The following is a 20679-nucleotide window of genomic DNA, read 5'->3' as shown; positions in this document are numbered from 1 at the left end:
TATTGCATCATTACATTATTTCATCTTTCGATTGCTGTTATCGCATTCATTCATGTGAATATTATGATATCCACTTTCCTATATATTGGGATTGTCGCTATAATTAGCTCTTTTTAGAAGAGGACGATGTGGAACGCCCTGCGCCCTCTTACGGCTCATACACCCTATAATATAAAACACGCCATTATATCACATTGTACCACGCTGTATATCACGTGACCACGCCCTTCTTCTTGTATCGCGCCATATATAAACGCGCACATTCAGATATCCTACATGGGACTCATACGCTACTACTGTTCATATTCATTCGACCAATACATCTATCTGAGGCAATTGTCGTCGCATGCATCGTTGAGCTGTCAGATCAAGGACTAACGCAGGGCCAGGCGTTCGCCACTGCTAGTTAAGTAAGTCACAACCTACGTTGGACTCAGGCTTACGGCTCTAGCAGGTTATCCGACAACGCTACGTTCTCTACAGCGGCAAGAATGCTAGATTACGATAAGATAGTTATAGAGGCCAGAATACGGTTGTAGCGGTCGCTGCAACGGCTTGTTGCAAGACACGCTGGTATACTGCTTGATTGGAGTCGTCGCTACAGCTTACAGTTCCTGTTGTACGCACTAGTCACTGACTAATGACCGCTCTGAGTATACTCTTGCAATCCTGATCACACACGCAGATCCAAGGAGCTTTCTTTACTAGCACAGAACAGCCAAATAGTAGTAATTAGTGGTCAGAAACTTGTAGATTTACCAGGTTCAAATGATACTGCGGTTCAATAAGAAATAAAAAGAATAAATGAAGCGAAATGGAGCCAATTGTCTATCTTACGACTGGAGCGCGAGCGCGCCGACCTCTGTATGCGGGCCATGAGAACACGTGCGTCGCAGTCTAACTGTGCCGTCACAGCTCGTGGCTTCGAGAGTGACCTATTTACGCTTTCGCGCACAACGGAATTGGGTCAGCCATATTTACACTCCCCCTTTTAAGGACATTTTTGTGCAACACAAAATGTCTTAACAACTATTTTCGTAAACGTGTAAACAATGTGGCTCCACTTCGGGAAATCGGACTACAATGATAACACATAGAGTACGAGAGATCCAAATGGTCTCAAATGGACGAAAACAAATAATGATAACAGCAACAAAAAATAACGAGATTCACACATATCACACAGCGAACAGACAATCAAGAATCGACTGATATCAAAAGTACCAACTTGTGAATGGGGCGGTCAACATAAGTGGAAGAAGCAGTGCGTCTACCTTTTGCATCAAGCTCCGTTGTCGCAACTAACACAGTTGCTTTCCGAATGTGCCCATCACCACTTGGCGTGACAACCTCAACTCGGCCAAGTTTCCAAAAATTCCGGGGCTGATTAGGGTCAGAAATTAAAACAATATCGCCGGGTTTGAAGTCCCGTTTGACATCATTCCATTTACTTCGATTTTGCAGTGAGCTCAAATATTCACGTTTCCATTTACTCCAAAACTCATTGGCAAGGTACTGAACCCTGCGCCATCTCTTGACCAAATATATATCACATTTTTGAAATACTCCTGGTGGAGGCAATAAAACCTTGGACTTCAATGTGAGAATATGCTGAGGGGACAATGGGATTGGCGCTGATGGGTCATTCAAATTTTGCACACACAACGGTCTTGAATTTACCATATTCTCAACTTCGGCAAGAAATGTACGGTAAGACTCATCACACAAGATATGACCAAATTTCAGCAACAAAGGATTAAGAGCAGCCTTCACGGTTCGGATTTGTCTTTCGACTGCTCCTGACATGTGACTAGCATGGGGAACGGCAAAGTTGAATTCAATAAAATCGCAATGCTCATTCAACAAGAAGTTTTTCACTTTAGTTTGGTTCAATTTCAAAGCAGCTTTTTTTCAGCTCATTACTAGCACCGACAAAATTTGTGCCACAGTCACATCTCAGTTGCTTCATAGGACCTCTACGGGCCAACATTCTGCGAAGGGCATTGATGAAGGAATCAGTGGTCATAGCATTCAACGATTCCAAATGGATAGCACGAGAAGACAAACAAGTAAACACAACACAATAACGCTTCACAGTAGATCGCTTCTCTTTCACGTAGTATATACCAAAGACATCGCACGCAACGTAGGTAAAGGGCGCTTCAGTATCAAACCTATCTACTGGCAAAGGCGCCATTTTCTGGCTCTCAAGGGGCCGTCGCAACTTGCGACAAGTAACACAACAACCAATTACATGCGTCACTCGAGACGATCCATTTATCAACCAATACCCGTGTTGACGGATAAGATTCAAAGTCATGTAGCGACCGGAGTGGTTACTACGTTCATGGAAATGACGCACTAGCATATCAGTGATGCACGACTTTTTGGGTATCAAAACTGGGTGTTTCACATTATAGGGCTCATCAGAATTTTCAATGCGACCTTCTAGTCGTAGCATACCACAAGAATCGAGAAATGGATTCAAGCGGAACAAAGCGCTATTTTTCTGCAGTGGTTTCCCACTGTGCAAAGTCTCAATTTCCTTTGCGAAACATTCGTGCTGAGCTGAGCGCACCAGCAGACATTCAACATCTCGAAGTAAACTTACAGACAGATCACCTGGATCCGATTTTTTTAATATAGCAACAAAACGCATAGCTTTCGCCACAGATCTCTTACACTTATCCCAGCACGAGAAATGCCCAAGGCTATCTGGATCAATAACGCCAAACGTAGGGTGCGTTGGACTTTGTACTACGTTACTCACAAAGGCAGTTGCTTTTCTCATTTCATTAGCAATCACTGTTTTTTCTGACTCGCACGGTTCAAAGGTGGACTCAGGGGCCGCAAAGGGACCCACGACATGCAGGAAACTAGGGCCACACAACCAACGACATTTTGCATTAAAATCACTCACAGGGATACCTCTACTGGCATCATCACTCGGGTTTTGTGCAGAAGGCACGTAGTACCATGAGTCCACATTAGTATGGTCATGGATTGTCTGGACTCGATTTGCGACATACGCATGAAATCGCTTTGCCTCATTTTTGATGTAGCCTAAAACTACCATGGAATCAACCCAGAAATATTCAACAACATTCTCATACTTCAACTCGTCGCGAAGAAACCGACTCATCCGCGACGACACAACAGCAGCGCTCAATTCCAATCTAGGAATAGAAACTTGCTTATTCAAAGGGGCTACACGAGCTTTCCCCATCACAAGGGAACAGGACACATCCCCTTTATCATTTACCAAACGCACATAGGAACACTGGCCATATGCGATATTACTAGCATCAGAAAAATGATGCAGCTCAACATGCTCTACTTTGCCAAATTCAAGGGGCTTATAACAACGTCTTATGTGGACCGACTCAATTAAATGGATATCCGAACGCCATTTCTCCCAGCGCATCCACAACTCTTGGGGAACAGGGTCGTCCCAGGATGCATTAGCTTTACACAGGGATTGCAAAATGGCTTTGGGCTCAATCAATATAACAGCGGCGAGGCCTAACGGGTCATATATTGAAGCCACTGTCGACAAAATGCCACGCCTGGTACACGGACAATCTTTGAGTTGCATGCGAAACTGCAACGAATCATTTTCAATACACCAAACGATACCAAGCGTTCTTACATTGGGCAATGCGTCCTTTTTCAAATCAACTTCTTTTATGTCCTTAGCTCTATCGGACGGTTCAATACTTTCAATCACTTTGCGACTATTTGAGACAAATTTGCAAAGCTTCATGCCAAAATTTTCACACAACGCGCTGCTACTTTTAGCTAGCGCGATCATCTCAGATTCGTCATCTAGGGATATTATGCCATCATCCATATAAAAGTTATCACGGATGAAATCTGCCGCAGGCGTGCCAAATTCTACTTCACCATCATCTGCCGCGCGTTTCAGGCCAAAGTTGCAAACGGAGGGACTGCTACAAGCCCCGAACAAATGAACTTTTAGACGATACTCTATTAACTTGCCATTTACAACGTCACCATCTTCCCACCAAAAGAAGCGCAGCAGATCGCGGTGCTTGGGACTGACAAAAAACTGAAAGAACATACTTTTCAAATCCGCACTCATGGCGTAATCAAACTTTCTCATTCGACAAAGCACACCTAACATTTTGTTCAACAGATCTGGGCCAGTTAGCAGGTAATCATTCAAACTCATGCCTAAATACTTGGCAGAGCCATCAAACACGACACGAATTTGGTTTGGCTTACGAGGGTGGTACACACCCATGTGGATCAAGTAGTTCACTTTACCATTATTCAAATCAAGCTCATTATTAGGGACTTTCTCGGCATACATGCTCAAAATATCACTCATAAATGTGGCATAGTCATTACGAAAATCATCATGCTTTGCCAAACGCTTACCAAGTTGGGCAGTCCTTTTCAAAACGAACGATTTGTTGTTGGGGATATCGACAGTCTCGTCTCGAAGCGGGAGAGGCATTTCGTAGTGCTTGTCTGGACGCTGCGTTATCCCGTCTGAAATCATCTGCAGGAATCTTCGATCTTCTACGGAGAGCGACGATAACTTTCCTTTATGCTCGGCGAACTCCAATTCGAACATGTTCTTCACGGCGTTCGGGTTGATTATCTCTTTTGCTCGAGACGCTAATACGATGTTAGCGTCATTGTTCATTTCTTGCACCATGATCCTATGACATATAGCATTGTTAGGATCAACGCCTTTACAGATTTTACCCACAACACCCCATCCCAAGTCCGTCTTCATAGCAAACGGCTCGTTATCTCCCCCAGCTACCACCTCGCGAGGGATTAGGGCTGCGACCACATCACTTCCCAGCAAGATGCCGACTTTTGCATTTGGCAGATAAGGAGGCAACTCATCTGCCACCTTCTGGAGGTGTGCCCACTCTTTACACGCGGACGCTTTAGGAATCTGTGTTCTGTTCGCGGGTATCTCATCTCTGACATACGCTTGTGCTACGTTTACACTCTTCTTCTTGTCATAAGATGTAACTTGGAGGTGCCAAACTTTCTCAATAGGCCATGCATCCTTTCCGCTCATTGTAGACAACTCGACATGTGTAGATTGACTATTCAGACGAAGCTCACTCTTTATCTCTTCCGTAACAAAAGAACGGTTACTTAACGAGTCCAATGCAGCGTAACAAAGGGTAATCTTCGTGGGATCCGACTTGTGATTAACCCAGACCGGCACCAGCATGGTATTATCGATTTCCATGGTTTCCGACTCACAGACTTGAATGCAATTTGAAACACTGGGAGCAGAGCTCAAATGGAGGCTAGTAAAATGAAACTTGCCGCATTTCTTACAAACCACGCGCTTGGTACAGACTTGCCCCTTGTGGGATCTAGTACACTTTTCTCCACACCCATAACATAAAAATTTGTCGTAGATATACGATTTTCGCTCAGAGAAAGGCAACTTTTCGAAATCCACACAATCCGGGATATGATGGCCTTTCTTTTTACAAAAGATGCAATCGAATTCATCTGGCTTCACATTAGTTCCGAATGACACACTTGGCTTATCACGCGAAATCTTTTGAGCGGAATGAGTGACGTTATTATGTCGGTCTTCATTAAGCATTCTGAATTCCGGCATGTTTTGAAGCTCTGACTGATCTCTCACAAATGACACGAAATACTCAAAGGGCGGGTAGCAATTTTTATCATTCGTTTCCACCTTGTATTGCGACACTTTAACGCGCCACTTCTCGACTAGTGACGGAGGTAACTTCTTCACTATGTACATATGACTTGACGAGTAATCAAGAATGCCCAACTCTGATACATAATGCTTGTTGACTACTACTTGCTCCAAAAAATCAGAGAACTGGCGCAGACCAAGTTTGTCATATTCCTTTATGTAGCGCCAAGCACGCAGTCTATTCAGGAAGGTTTGGCCAATGACAACAGGGCTTCCATACCTGTCTCGCAAGTCTCCGATTGCTTTTTGGTAGGATTCCTCCGTACCATTCAAAAAATGACTTTTAACAACTTTCAACGGGTTGGGACCAAGATGCTGTTTCAACAAATTCATCTTCTCATTGACACAGCAGACTCTATCTTCTACCAAAGCCTTGAACGAATTTTCCCATTCTATATAGTTAGTTTCATCGCCATCAAAAACCCAAACTTTGATATCCGGTATTCGCGTCCTAGGTCTTACATTATATTGGCGTTCACTTGGTATAAGCACGGGATGACCGGTGGGCGATTTAGGCGTCGGTACATACAGTTTTTGTTCGACTGCTTGCGGTTCAACACATGACGCATGGTTCATTGGCACAGGAGTTTTATCAATGACTATGGTTGATGATAAAGGCTCCGTAAATTTGACATTACATGACCTTACTTCGGGACGATCATGAGAGTCACTTAAAACAAAGTTTTTTACCTTCTCTTCCGGGTCCAATACCGGGACTTTGTTCCGTATTTCTGCAAGGCTAGATCCAATGTGATGGATATCTTCATTAGTACCAAAGGGATTTTCCTCCCTTTCTATTCGCTCGCCAACCTCGACCATGGCTAGTTTTTCAGCTAGCTCAGTTTCTAGAGACAATTGCTTCAACTTTGCTTCGTTTTCCATTTTCAGCCGTTCAATTTCCAAAGCCTCTCTTTTCGTTTCAGTTTCTCGCTTCGTAAATGTAAGTCTAGTTTTCAAAGCAGCCGCTTCTTTTTGGTGTTCATAAAATTGCTGTTTGTGGCTGGTGCGACTGTTTTGTGTATGACGACTAGATCTCGAGCCGGTTCCAGATTTCGCACGGCTACAGACAGATCCATTTTCGGATGGAAGCTTCATGAAATCTATAACGTTTAGCCTGACTTTTTCAAAACTCATTTCAACCAACTTCATGCTATTGGCGAATTCCTTAGTTTCCGTATTCTTGGCGAACTTCGAAACAATCTCTCCAGTAATTTTCTTCAATTCATCTCGATGGCACATAACTCTTTTCATTGCTTCGCGCACTTCCTCTTTATTTGTGAATAGCGCCATAACATTCTCCGTTGCGTCAATGCATCTTTCAACTTCACCTTTAGTTTCCCGGAACTGGTTGCCAAGTTCAGTCAATCTCTGATCAAATCCATGGAAAGTGCCGTCACTGCTGGTTGGATCATCAGAACCCTCCGGTTCACTTTTCGAGGGGTTCTGGTCCACAATTTCCTTCTTGACACTTTCACGTTCATCTTTAACATTCTCCGAACTTGGTGGAACTGTGCAGTCAGCACTCTCTGACGTTGCCACAGTTTGACTTTGTGCGGCTGAGCGGTCAGCTTTCTCTGACGTCGCTGCAGATTCCATGATTTTAAACGTTTCCGACTTTCAACTTTTTAACTGGTAAAGTTTCTGACTGTAGCGGTCGCTGCAACGGCTTGTTGCAAGACACGCTGGTATACTGCTTGATTGGAGTCGTCGCTACAGCTTACAGTTCCTGTTGTACGCACTAGTCACTGACTAATGACCGCTCTGAGTATACTCTTGCAATCCTGATCACACACGCAGATCCAAGGAGCTTTCTTTACTAGCACAGAACAGCCAAATAGTAGTAATTAGTGGTCAGAAACTTGTAGATTTACCAGGTTCAAATGATACTGCGGTTCAATAAGAAATAAAAAGAATAAATGAAGCGAAATAGAGCCAATTGTCTATCTTACGACTGGAGCGCGAGCGCGCCGACCTCTGTATGCGGGCCATGAGAACACGTGCGTCGCAGTCTAACTGTGCCGTCACAGCTCGTGGCTTCGAGAGTGACCTATTTACGCTTTCGCGCACAACGGAATTGGGTCAGCCATATTTACAACGGTGATAGATCTAAACCTTTTTTGTGAGCCGTATTGACAGTGATGAAACATGTCATATGGACCGCAATCAGAGGTGGTCATCGAAGTGTTCTCCTACTTTTTTGAAGTCCTCAAGTAGTTTTTCTCTAGTTCTGGTACTTACTCATGTAGAACTAATTTTTCGCTACTTTTAATTACTAATACTTCATAATATATTGTGATTTAGCCTACTTACTCTTCGCTATTTACAGTTTGTGAAGTAAAAGTGAGAAATTTCGGGGCTGTTTTTCGCGGAGTATCAACAATAATAATTGAACTATCACAAAAGTTAAGGAAAGTTTAGAATTTTCGTCGTGCTTCACGCAAAATAGATATTGAATGCCAACTGACGAAGTATGTTTTCACGAAAGTGGTGTCAGTATCATTTATGGAGCAGGTTCCTTTTAAACCTTATTGTCGCCCATATGACATGCTTTGTCACATTCAATATGGCCCAGAAAAATATGTGGAACACATCTTGTGTTCAAATAGGGAAATGGTGTGGTACTCGAGGACTTTTTAGCGTTAGACCGTTGAGCGGCAACCACCGTTTTAAATATTGTAGTTGCATTTCACTTTATGCACGGTATTGTTACATAGAGGTATTCTAATTTATCTGATCACTACTACATTCATACTAGAAACTACGACATTTGGATCCAACAGCAACACAGGAGAGAAAATAACATTGTTTTCTCTGTCCGTGCATGTATTTCTCTCCGAACCATTGGCACACCAAATGCTCCAGCTTTGTTTCGCAATGCTTCACAGGCGCAATGATGACACACCAAACTCCAGGCCTAAAATACTTTCTTATTTACTTACCTTTAAATATATACTTCTACTTGAGTAGAAATTTATGGCATTACTTCTACTTGAGTTACGACGGTGATTATAGTTTGAACTTCCATGATGACGTCACAATCAATATTCCCTATAAGTTGCAAGCGTGAAATATTAGAGGGGAACATTGGTCACAATGTTGTATAATGGCTTTGACAATGATAACAATGACCGAACATCGAGGAATACTTCATTGAACAGGCTATTATTAGCACTAAAATGCAAAATTTTAAAACGCTAATTATAAAAGATTGTGACGCGATAGGAAAAAGGCGACTTCATGCTTGTAATCAGCGTAGGCAAATTATCTTCGAAGTCAGTATTTCGGCCAGAAAATAAAATTCATGTCGACCAGCGTAACTGATTATTAGGGCCATTTGAAGTCATATTTTTTTCTATGCATCAGTAAGTCGTGAAATCAATTTTAACGCGAAAATCAAGTCCCTATGGGGTATATTAAGAAAGTTATAAAGTCACATTTTCCTGGTTAGGTGATATTTGAGTTACAAAGTCATATTGTTGTATACTTTAAATAAAAAGTGCCCATTTAAGCGGTGAAGCAATTAAGCACTAAGAAAGTAGGGCAATTTTTGATTGAACGAAGGCAAGCTGTAAGGTTAGTCTACATAACGTTACAGTCACAGACCTATGAGGTTGCGCACACACTGCATTGTGTTGCTACACAATCTGTTTTACTTCTGTGCACTGCAGTAGGACGTTATTTGAAGTTTAGTCAGTGGGTAGGCAGGCTAAAAAGATCTATCTTGGTCTACTCATATACAATTAAATTTGGATTAGAATAAAATAGTATTTACGGTGGGCACCGCTGTAATAAATAATTGAAGAATTGGTCACCGAAATATGCCACCACTACAACAATATTTCAAACTTGATACTGAAAATGGAAAGCTGTACGTACAGTGTACAGTGTACGTACACCATCAGAGAGTCTAATGCTGATCTAAATGCCCTTGATTTCACAAAAGATCCACTTGAGCTCAAAAATTACATCAGGGATATATATCCCTATCTATATATCCCTGAATTACATTAAGAAGCGATTGGACAAAAACGATGTGAAACAAATTATCGAGCTACATAGGCAAGACATTTCACCAGCGCCGTATGCAAAACTGCAGACGTGTCAACCCACATCAGCGTCTGTGGAGCGCTCATTTTCCTTACTAAAGTCATTTTTACGTCCAAATTGTCACTTTAAAGACTCCAACAGTCCACACTACATGAAACTGTACTACAACAGTGGTTTAAAATAAAAATGGATGGATATTACTGTTATGTTGTGTATGTTTTACTCGTCAATTCCATGAGTGACGTTGGTACACTATTCACATAAAGTCATATTTTCCATAAAATAAAGTCATATAATTGATTTTTTAAGGTCATATAAAAATGGCCCTACTGATTACTAAAATCAAGATTACCATATGAAATGAAATGCGTAATCGGGAACAGAAGTTGACCGGTAGCGGAGGTGTGATTGTGATCATATTCAAGACGAACTGTAGCAAATGGTGATTTTAACAGGAGTCATCTTAAATATGGAATATTGAAAAAGTATGAGTGAGTTCAGTTGATAAATGCATTTATCATTTAAAAACACCACAGGATTGATAACATAAAATGAAAGGCGAACGTCTCGAAACGATTTGGAGTAGAACTTCAGTTACACAATATCTATAAAACACAATCCGACCAACAATTATGTATTATAATCTTTCATAAAAATTGCACACAGAGAATACATTAAACGCTTCCGCCTAAAGCGATAACGATTAACAATAGTAAGTAACAAATCCCATTCATTTCATGGACGGATTGTCATCTTCTGCGACAACTGGATTCGTAATTCTTCCGATACCTTCAATTTCGCATGTTACCGTGTCTCCAGGCTGAAGATATAAGTTTGGTTTCATCAAGAGCTTGTTTGCTGATCAATTCCGTCATTGGGATTGTAAAAACTGATTAGAATATAGATATTGAACTTTAGCTAGGGTTACCCTACATCCTCCTATAGGTGGATTTGTCCTCCTTTTAAAGAAATTGAAAATGTCCTCCATTTAGGCGATTCGTCATCCTTAACAGCTTTTAGAGCTAGGCTAATGTACAGGATCAATGAAATCGGCATAAATGACTGTGAAATACACGTAATGCCGACGTTCAAACCGGTCATTCAGGAATCGCATCAAAGAGATAACCAGGGTGATTTAAACGGAAGATTTTGACCTGAAAAATAAAAACTTTTGACATTTTCTGACCTTAAAAAACTCAATTTTGACCCAATTTTTACCTAAGGTATGTGAATTAGGTATTTTCCCACATAATGCTAGAATTGTACTAATCTTCATTTCTGGTCCGAACTGTCTGTTCTTACGAGGTATCGTAGTTTGGCCTGAAAAAACTTGATTGACTTAAAAGCCGACCTAATTTTGAGTTTTCTTTTGACATGTATTCATACTGTCCGCCAATTTTGAGGGTAGTGTCCCACCTATCATCACTTTTCACTTTCAAATTCCAGGCCACCATTGTATGGCACTCATTTAACTAGAACTCCTAGTTTTTGCGAAGTTGCATATCTCTTGAATATAATGTTAAAATCCTCTGGACAGATTTGATCACAACAAAGCAGTACAAGCTATACCAGGGGCAGGCAACTTCTCCGGTCGGCGGGCCGGATATGGGAAAATGAAGTACTTGGCGGGCCGCAGGACAGAAGGTATACATTAATTGTGTATTTATCCACCTATACAAGGAATAAATCGTATTTAATGTAAACTAAAAGCATAGACATCAAAATGAGTATTTATTAAATTTAATAACAGTAGCTATTGACGTCAATTCGACATGTGTGACCGGTAAAAGTTGTCAACAAGTTATTTGAACTCTGGCTGCATGTCGCATGTAGAAACCCTTAGTAAAGACTGCACGCTGCAGCTATATTGGAACGCAGCCTTGCCTCGTTAATATCAATGGTCAAAATTATATGTACACACGAACAGAGCAAGTAGTTCCATGTCCATCTTTCTCAGGTTAGCCAACTTGGATTCATTCTGTGACGCATAAAATTAATTTGTCAATATACTTTCAGAATAGAATTTCATTTCCAGGGTAGAAACCGGTCAAATCCCTTCACGGGCTGTATGTTGCCCGTCCCTGAGCTACGCTATCCACCAAAATGATTTATATTGAATATATATATTATCAACATGTATAGTATACCTACATTGTATACCTACAGTACAAGATACACACGAAGCACATTTGCTTGTACTCCCCATTGAAGTTTAGGGGGCAGTAAAGCAAAGTACTGTTGGTGCAGGAGGCGTCGATGAGATTGGTTAAGAGCCACTGCAATATCCCACCATTATATACTGGAGATTACGAAGATTTAGAGAATGATTACTGTCCCCCATTGATTCCAATCCTGTGCCACCTAATAAGGATTTGATAGCTACCAACGCGCACGTTTGTTACAATAGGTTGTATTGTTTTTGTTCCTTTTAGCGTATAAGTGGCACTAGTGTTTTATATGAACAAGCAGAAAAACCAATTCATGTGCACAGCCAAGTAGTTTGGGTGCAACATACATTATTATCGTACCCAGCCAGTAGTTAAGAATGTGACCAAATGTCTCGACTGAAACCTTACCCTTTCACAGTCGAGGATGCAATAATATAAGACTTCATATTTCGATAACTCTCCGGCTGTAAAATACTTAAGAAACAAACCTTCATATATTCAGGTGGATTCCTGAAACCACCAGATCCAGGAGGCGAACCAGTCAGTATTACATCACCCGGTTCAAGTGTAACAAATTGTGAAATCCATTCGATGCACTCCTCGATTTTGAAGACAAGCTGAGCGGTGCAGCTATCTTGCATCAATTTGTTATTCACAAAACATCTCAACCTAAGGTTGTGTGGATCTAAAAGAGCAAGGTAGGGTAAATGTACAAACATGTCCTAGTCGTATTACGTGTCGACACGATATAAAATGTTCCACTCACATAATATTAAATATTCAAAATATACGTCACTATAGTATAGGCTTACCATACGTCCTCTTTTAAGAGGATTTGTCCTCTTTTTTGACTTTTTTGAAAGTGTCCTCGGAGGACGCCCTTTTGTCCTCTTTTTTGAGATTTTGTCCTCTTTTTTGAAAATTTAGGTCAGATTTAGAGGAAATTGCGAGTGATATGCCGCAAATTAGCGCAGAAGTGAAGCTCCGGCGGGGATTTCGGAGGGAAAAGCGGTGATTTCAGCTCTGAGCGAAAAGAAGACCTTTTTTTTTTTATTTTTAGTCATCCACCTGGCAATGTGGAGTGAAAAACGTGATTTTGAGCTCCGAGCGGAAGTGATGACCTTTTTTTTTTTTTTTTAGTCAACCGAACACAAGTGGGAAAAATTTACCGGTTTTTGAGAATTATTCTCCAGTTATGCATGTCTGAAATTTCTGAAAAAGTGTCCTCTTTTTTCATTTCCGAAATATGGTAAGCCTACTATAGTACTACATATAATAGGGGCAGTAAAGAACAGCCTCTGCTGCTGGTCATTGGTCAAATGTGACATGCATGCCAAGTTTTGGGATATTATTAAAAACAAATCGAATGCGTAGTCATGAAATATTGCATACATGCAAGTGCACCGACAAGATACACTTGCAATTTTAGATTTCGTCGAAAAGGTTGTGTTTACTAAACAACATAGGCGTGGGTGCAGTAGAGTATTACAGTACCATGTAGGTATAAAAAGGTTTAATAAAATAAGCTTCCAAATAGGCAACAAAACCATAGGCTTACTTGTCAGCGACTCCTTAGTAATTAAAGCCGGTCCTAATGGGCAAAACGTATCGAAGGTTTTCCCGAGAAGGCACTGCTGTCCATTTCTTTGTAATTGCCAATCTCTCGCGCTGACATCGTGTGCAACTGTATAGCCAGCCACATGGTCCAGTGCCGTTTTTGCCTACAGAGATTCAAATGTTAGCATAGACTCACTAAGCCCAAAGAACTAAGGATGGAGATAATAAAGTTGGATTAGCAATAAAGTCGATTATCGCGTTCATCAGAATTTATCATGTGTATTTATTTTTCAGGTAACAGTGGAACAGTTGAAATGTATATATTGTTTTCAAGCACAATAGTTTGGGATTGCACAATAATAAAAATATCATCAAGGAATAGGTTTTTGTCTGAGCATTTCTCAAATTAATAGTTTCTCAGAATTGGTCATAAAATTTGATGAAGTTGCAGAGCTTCGATCTCATCATACTTTGATTGGGAGATATTGATGTAAAATTCAACAGTAGATGCATCTTTGGCTTTCATAGGAGTGATATGGTACTTGACATGCTTTCAGCATGGCATGGTGACAGACTTAACCAATCCGTTACGTACTTTGGGCAAAAGTTAACCAATATGCTCTTGTGACATTGTACATTTTAAAATGCAACATTAATGAGCTACGGTAACTTATGAAAACTGTCCAGAAGCACAAGAGACATCACGTCCATTTCATGTGCTTCAAGTATGGTAATTTGCAGCGTAAAGCCTCTACACAAATCAGAATTCAACCAATTACAAGTTTACCACCACCGAGTATATTGCAAGTATGCATTCCTACGAATATATTTACCTCAATATGCTTACCGCTCTTCCCAATCACCACACCCAATTCGACTTCCCAGTCCACAGAATTCGAGATTTTAGGAATGACTATTGACTCTCCATCACCTTGATAAATGAACAGCACCCAACTCATGTTACGCGAATTGCAATAACAGGGTCAGCGTTGTACGCTTACCAATGATAGAGCTAGGAAACTTGGAGAATATCAGAGGCTCCGGAGGTAGAGGACGGTTTTGTTCGGCGCAGTGGTCTTTATAATTTAGTCCCACACACACAACCTACAATCAATATACAAAATTCATTACAGGATAGATTAGTCATCGTGTTTTTTGGCACAATTCTCAAAATATAGAGTTTGTCAATGATTTCTATACTTTAGTGCAGACCTGGGCATTGTGCGGCCCACGATGCTACTCTGAGAGGCCCACGATAAGTTCCTTGGAATATAGACTATAAAATCTATTTATTAATGTTAATTCGTACACCAAAACTGTATTAACAGAACTGGAAATGTGCATACTTTGGAGTCTAGTTTATGTACCGCGATTACGTACATCATACGAGTAATCCAGTTTCAAAATAAAGCCATTATTAGTCACAATTTAAGTTAAGAGCCACCGTTTCCATATTCAATTTTAAATCCCGTTTGTTGCCAGTCCTGCGTTTCAAACTGTTACGTCATGCGTTTCCAAATCCTAATTCGTAAAATAATGCAATCAGTGCATGACTGCACATTATTAGCGGCCATCCTCACTCATAAATGATGTTGCATCAAGCAATGAAAGATGCGGCTGAAGGCCGACATTTCAACAAGATTTGGAGCACTAAATATTTGTTTACTGAGGTCAGTAGTGAACCGGACTTTTTGGTTAACGATGAGCGCCGAGCAGGTCTCAAAATAGTTTGAGTCAGCATTATGAAAAAAATCATGCAATGAAATACAACCACTCCGCCAATTTGGACCTCTAGAAAAGTTAGCAAAAGAGCAAGGCTATTTTACCAAGCCACACAGAGCTGGTGACATAGCCTAATATTAACATTCCACTTAGAAGCAACAATGTTATTCACTGCTTACAATTTAGAAATTAAACTTTTGTCTCTGCCCGCCAACTTATTTTCTGCTTCACCTTTTGCCCGTCGGGACCAGACACTCTAAAAATTTCCGGCATACTGCTTCTTATCACATGATTATTAAACATCAACACATGCTTATTGCCCATAAAAAGATTTTGATCCATAAAATTGGAAGACCCAGACGGCAGTTCGACGCTGAGTAAAACAAATCTTGCCAGAATAATCAGTTTTCCACATTTTCATTTAATACCAATCACAGTTGACTAGAAGATCTGATGACGAAAAATTTTGAAGAATAAATAATATGACTACGAAGGAGTAATAATTTTGTTATTCGCTACAATCAAATTAACTTGTGCCTGGTAGGCGCTAATGTATTTCGAAGTACATTATCATTAACATGTGATAAAAGCTTATAGATTTTATTAACAAAAAGTAGGCCTATAGCTGTGCATGTAATCAATGAACAGGCTTTTGCGGACAGGACGTAAACCAGGAGTCGCCACTTTTCAAAATTCGTAGAGGCAGCAGGCTGCATGACTTCAATTTTGAGATAAAAATAGGCGACACAGTTTAACAGTCACGTTTTGATAACAATACGTCAGTACAACGTTGTTCTCTCTAACATGGGGGACGGGCATAGTTAGGCCACCACAAAAGAAATGATATTTTATTGAAGAAATACATCACAACAAAAAAAATCATGATCATCACTTTCATTTCATTTTGAACTATGAGCTGCGCACGATACCTGACAGCACTCTTCAGCAACTACAACTGGATTCGCCCAAACATAGGCCTACGAGAAACAAATTTCCTCTGTGATGAGAAGACCACGATTATTCTTTATGAGGCACTCCATTTTCCTCTGCTGTTCGCATCTGTACCGTGGGGATCAGATTACGAAGGACCATACTATATTAAAATCTAAAACTAACTTGCATTGTACCGCTCGCAGATCGAAGAAAGTTTCAAGAATAATTCAAACCTCTCATTAATTAGGGAATCACTTCGTAAACTCAATTTGCATATAGACGACCCCGCCGACAACACGTCCTAATCGAAATAAGTGTTGACGGCCGCACAATTTCCCTTCTGCTGCCGCAGACTGGCCACCCTGGTCTAAAGAATGGATATTGGGGTTAGCTAGACACGGTACTTGATGTAAAACTATCTCCTCGTAAATCCTAGTCTTTTGGAGAGCCCAAAGTCGTTTTCTAAGCGTCTCAGTCTTGGCGGTGGTGGGCCATTGCACGTCAACGCCATATTCCCATTCATATCAGCAAATTCTTCCTCCATGGAATGATATTACCATCACCAAAGCAGTATCAACTAGTGAGGAATACGGTAGTGATATTGGGCACAGGAGACTAGCTGACATTAAACAACAAAACCAATATGTTCAAACTGAAATAAATTTCAGCATTTCAAATAGCTTTATGAAGCATTCTTCCAAAATTTAAAATCAGATCGTGGGCCGCGTGTTGGTGACCCCTGCCGTGGAATACATAATGAAAAAAATTGGACATGAGGTTTTAAATGTTGTCTTTAAGTGTTCCTGTGTGCAGAAAGAATAATAGATACAGCATACAGTAGCCTACCTTTTCTGGGTTGGTAATTGGTGACAGTAGCTTCACTGAACATCTCGGTACGATGTCTGGCTTCATCTCAAGATATCTGTAAAGAAGAATGCGGTGTATATTCAGTCAGCACTGACTGGTAGTGTCAAAGCAACCAACCTTTCAGCCTCATGTAACAAGGCTTCTCCACCTTTCAAAAAAGATACCATATTTGCGGGAAATTTTGTATTGGCATCGGTCAGATTGACAATATCCCCGCCATCTTTTAGTTCAACGCCGATCCTTGAGAATGCAATGAGCCCGATTTATACATGCAATTCAAGAGTTGAGATTATTTCACCAATGATATCGCAATAGAACCATTTATCAAGGGTGCAACACAGGCGCATTATTTTGAACAACGCATTTTCAACTTGCCTAATGGCAAGCACGCATGCAAATGAAAGAAAACAGGTATCTAGCTGTACTTCCCAGCCAAGTTGTTTGCTCCCTTCTACAGCGTTTTAATCAAAAATGTCTACAAAAGTTGAAAATGAAAAGGCAAAAGTGTTGACCTTATTTTTAATCACCAAGTCATAAAGTTGAACTTATACGTTATCTGTGGATTAGGGTCGACTGACCATTTTTTCAGCCAAGTTTACGCAACTGTGTGCGTTGCTTGATGGTGCACGAGTCACCAATTCCACAATCGGCATGGGCAAACTATTTCGAGAAATGAAAATGAACGCTATCTCTTTTTCACCAAGTAAACAATTTATCTGTACTATTTGATTGTGCGGACTTTCGACCAACTGCAAGGCAAATCTCTCGAGTACGAGTGCCAACGGTTTATGTGGATAAGCTTCCAAGGTGGTAATACTAATATCCTACATTCGTTGTGGCCAGAGTTGTTGGATGGGTGAGCCCAACGTTCTATTCAGCACACAATGGCAGGAAAATACATTTCAATAAAAATAAAACTGAATTCATTCTGATTGAGAGAGAGAGAGAGTCATTATTTTCATACAACCAAAATACATAACACACGGCAGTGATGGTGGTACAGAAAATATGCATGCACAGTATTCGGTATTAGATAGGAATGATCGATAAGACCGTGAAAGTCATCCAGTCTGATCACACCAGCATCAAACAGGTACACTTGACTCTAAACAGTCTGGCTGTAAAAAATGTTAGTTAAAAAAGTAAAATAGAAGAAAAATTAAACAATGGTAACAAATGATCAATGAAGCAATGTCTGGGCGAGGTAGGGCAACAGTGTTAGTATAACGAAAAGAGGTGATCAAGTAGGGCTTTTTTAAATCTATTATAAGGCAATTCACGGATATGTGGTGGTAATGCATTCCATAGATGATGGGTCCCGAGTAGTCGATAGATCTCTTAGTTAGGTTGCTATTGGGTGGGTATAAGTAGATATTTCCTTTAGACGAGGATCTCGTGTAATGAGAGTGGACATTTTTAGCAGGCATGAAAAAACCATCAAACACAGGAGGCAAACTATTGGAAAAGTATTTGTGAATGACTTTTGATACTTCGAAGCGATATAGTTCGTCAACTTGCAAAATTCGGTGCTTGCGGTAGTAGGGCGATAGTTTGGTACGTAAAGGTACAGATGAGATCAGCCGTATCGCACGGTTTTGCAGGGTTCGAATTCTGCGCAAAAATGTTGTGCATGCATTTCCCCATATTACGATTCCATATTGCAGGTGAGAGTGGAAAAGAGAGAAATAGATGGTTCGTAGTATTGATCTGGAAACTAAAGATTGCAGACGGGTCATTATTCCCACACACCGAGCTAGTTTTGATATTGTGCATTCAATATGCTGCTTCCAAGACATTTTGGCATCAATGGTGACGCCAAGATATTTTGCTGAGTCACATATGGAGATTTGTTTATGATTGATGTTCACAGTGAAACTATGATTGGCATTATTTAAAAGGAGCATCTCGGTCTTATCTGCATTCAAACTTAAAGTTTGTTTGCATGCAGCCATCTCGACACTTTTGGAAGTTCCCTATTCACAGATGCATGCAAATCACCGACAGTGTTGGAGGTTATGAAGAGGTGAGTATCATCAGCAAATAGGGTGGTGCGGAATAAGATGCATTAACAATGTCGTTAATATAAATGAGGAAAAAAGTTGTCCAAGGACTGAGCCTTGTGGCACTCCACAGGTTATATCTCTGGTAGTAGTTCTTAATGTCCCCAGTTTAACAAATTGTTTGCGGTTTGCCAGGTAGCTTTCAAGTAGATTTGGTTGCTGCAGTACCCCTGATTCCATAGTGTTCTAGCTTCAAGCTAGTAGCTTGTATCTTAAGATTCTGTGGTTAACTGTGTCGAAAGCTTTGCGGAGGTCGATAAAAATGCGCAAATTGCATTAATTTCGTCCGAAATATGCACTCCATGTGATAACACAAATCACAGGTTCCAGTATAGTAACATACCACACCGTTTTCTTATGAACATCGTTACCACCCGCCCAGGTTGGAATCCCGGTATCTTTAGCGCAATGTATTTGATGTGCCAAGGTAGTTCCCAGCAATGGCCTGGCCAGCATCACACAGGTCTGCCGTGATTAGAAACTTTGGTGAGCAGTGAGCACGAGACACCAATTCCACCTGCTCCGCCGGAGCCCAGGTTCGGTGTGGGCTAGAGTGGTACTGGTGGTGGCAACGTCTCACTACTTTTTCTGTTTAATTACTGAATTATTCTTAGATGCAAGAAACCCGGCAGAAACCCTTCTGTCACGAGCAACTCATTGCCAAATCCAACCACTGTTTCCAGTCTAGTCTGAGGTGTGCCGCCATCTGCTCACACTATGTTTTAGTTTTCAATTATTTTTCATTAAATTACTTATAAACTTGGAAAATCATCACTGCTCACATGTCATACTAGGCTAAACGCACCCAGATTCCAGTAGGGCGTGACGCCACATCGGTGAGCGCTGTTTATTATTATGCAGAAGAGCTTCTTGGAGGTACAGAACTTCAATCATAGTGTTCTAAGGAACACTATGCTTCAATATTACAATTGTATAGTATATTCATTATTCATATTGAAATGAACCAGAATATTTTCGGTTGACACTCGTCAGGGCCTCAGCTCAGGGGTAATCGTCAGCAACTAGTACGCCAGTACGGTACCTACTTTTGCGTTCCTTGCAAATCAAATTGAACCAGTCTCATGCTGTAACACTGTATGAACAGTCCAGGCCACGATACCGCACGACGTCATCTCAGCGGCGGAAAACATCCGGATCGAATCAGATGCCAAGAAAGAAAGCTTGTGCAATGTGCATTTTGCAAACATTGTGCAATCATTGCCGACCAGACTTGCCAACTCCGGTTGGTGCAAAATCGCTAAAACTGGTGTTTGAAATCGCTAGATGTCGCTAAATTTTCAAAAAATCTCTAAAATTCGTTAACCAAGATCATAGCCTTTATAAAATTCGTTAACCAAGATCATAGCCTTCACAAAGGCTACATACAAAGGTTATGATCAGAGGAAAAGATAATCTAACAATTATTGATTAATATTGATTATGCAAAATTATCTTGATTTGAAGCGTATTCCATTACAAAAAATACTCTTTCCATCGTGATACTTTAAGCCTGTAATTTGTACGGAATAAACTATAACATTAACAGATAGCACATTTTGTCCTGCTGCTATGCTCTGATCAAGACAAGGCCTACAAT

The 20679-nt window shown here is 40.6% G+C and overlaps 2 protein-coding genes and 1 long non-coding RNA gene across 7 annotated transcripts in view; 1 reads left to right on the top strand and 2 right to left on the bottom strand.

Moving 5' to 3' along the window:
• LOC145446572 (uncharacterized) overlaps positions 1 to 20679 on the top strand; it is a 203627-nt gene that overhangs the window by 116834 nt on the left and 66114 nt on the right. The window lies entirely within an intron of this gene.
• LOC145446521 (uncharacterized) overlaps positions 687 to 20679 on the bottom strand; it is a 271204-nt gene continuing 251211 nt past the window's right edge. Inside the window, exons 2-3 of one of the 2 annotated variants that reach the window (XM_080324846.1) lie at positions 4402 to 7614; positions 3047 to 3176 (exon numbers count right to left, since the gene is read on the bottom strand). In XM_080324846.1, coding sequence (XP_080180972.1) covers positions 3166 to 3176; positions 4402 to 7324 — 2934 coding nt within the window. In that variant the 5' untranslated portion in view covers positions 7325 to 7614 and the 3' untranslated portion in view covers positions 3047 to 3165. Of the gene's footprint in view, positions 7615 to 20679 lie in introns of both variants that reach the window. The other variant, XM_080324845.1, reaches the window with a different exon arrangement.
• Positions 10394 to 20293, bottom strand: LOC145446558 (oxaloacetate tautomerase fahd2, mitochondrial-like). Of its 4 annotated transcripts, XM_080324899.1 has the most exons (9): positions 20129 to 20146; positions 19426 to 19547; positions 17140 to 17262; positions 17002 to 17077; positions 14502 to 14604; positions 14334 to 14431; positions 13502 to 13664; positions 12432 to 12628; positions 10394 to 10595 (listed from the first exon to the last, which is right to left on the bottom strand). In XM_080324899.1, the coding sequence occupies exons 2-9, from the start codon at positions 19536 to 19538 to the stop codon at positions 10506 to 10508; spliced, it is 963 nt and encodes a 320-aa protein (XP_080181025.1). In that variant the 5' UTR covers positions 19539 to 19547; positions 20129 to 20146; the 3' UTR covers positions 10394 to 10505. The 4 variants fall into 4 exon arrangements, with proteins under 4 accessions (XP_080181025.1, XP_080181027.1, XP_080181026.1 ...); XM_080324901.1 differs by lacking the exon at positions 19426 to 19547 and having other exon boundaries at positions 20129 to 20293; XM_080324900.1 differs by lacking the exons at positions 19426 to 19547; positions 20129 to 20146 and adding an exon at positions 19888 to 19991.

The sequence above is a fragment of the Botryllus schlosseri genome, chromosome 9 (genome assembly GCF_051294905.1).
Source record: "Botryllus schlosseri isolate E-star chromosome 9, Bs_hap1, whole genome shotgun sequence".
NCBI classification, from domain to species: domain Eukaryota; kingdom Metazoa; phylum Chordata; class Ascidiacea; order Stolidobranchia; family Styelidae; genus Botryllus; species Botryllus schlosseri.
The sequence above is the reverse complement of the archived record's forward strand: the minus strand, read 5'-3'. Positions and strand labels throughout refer to the sequence as shown.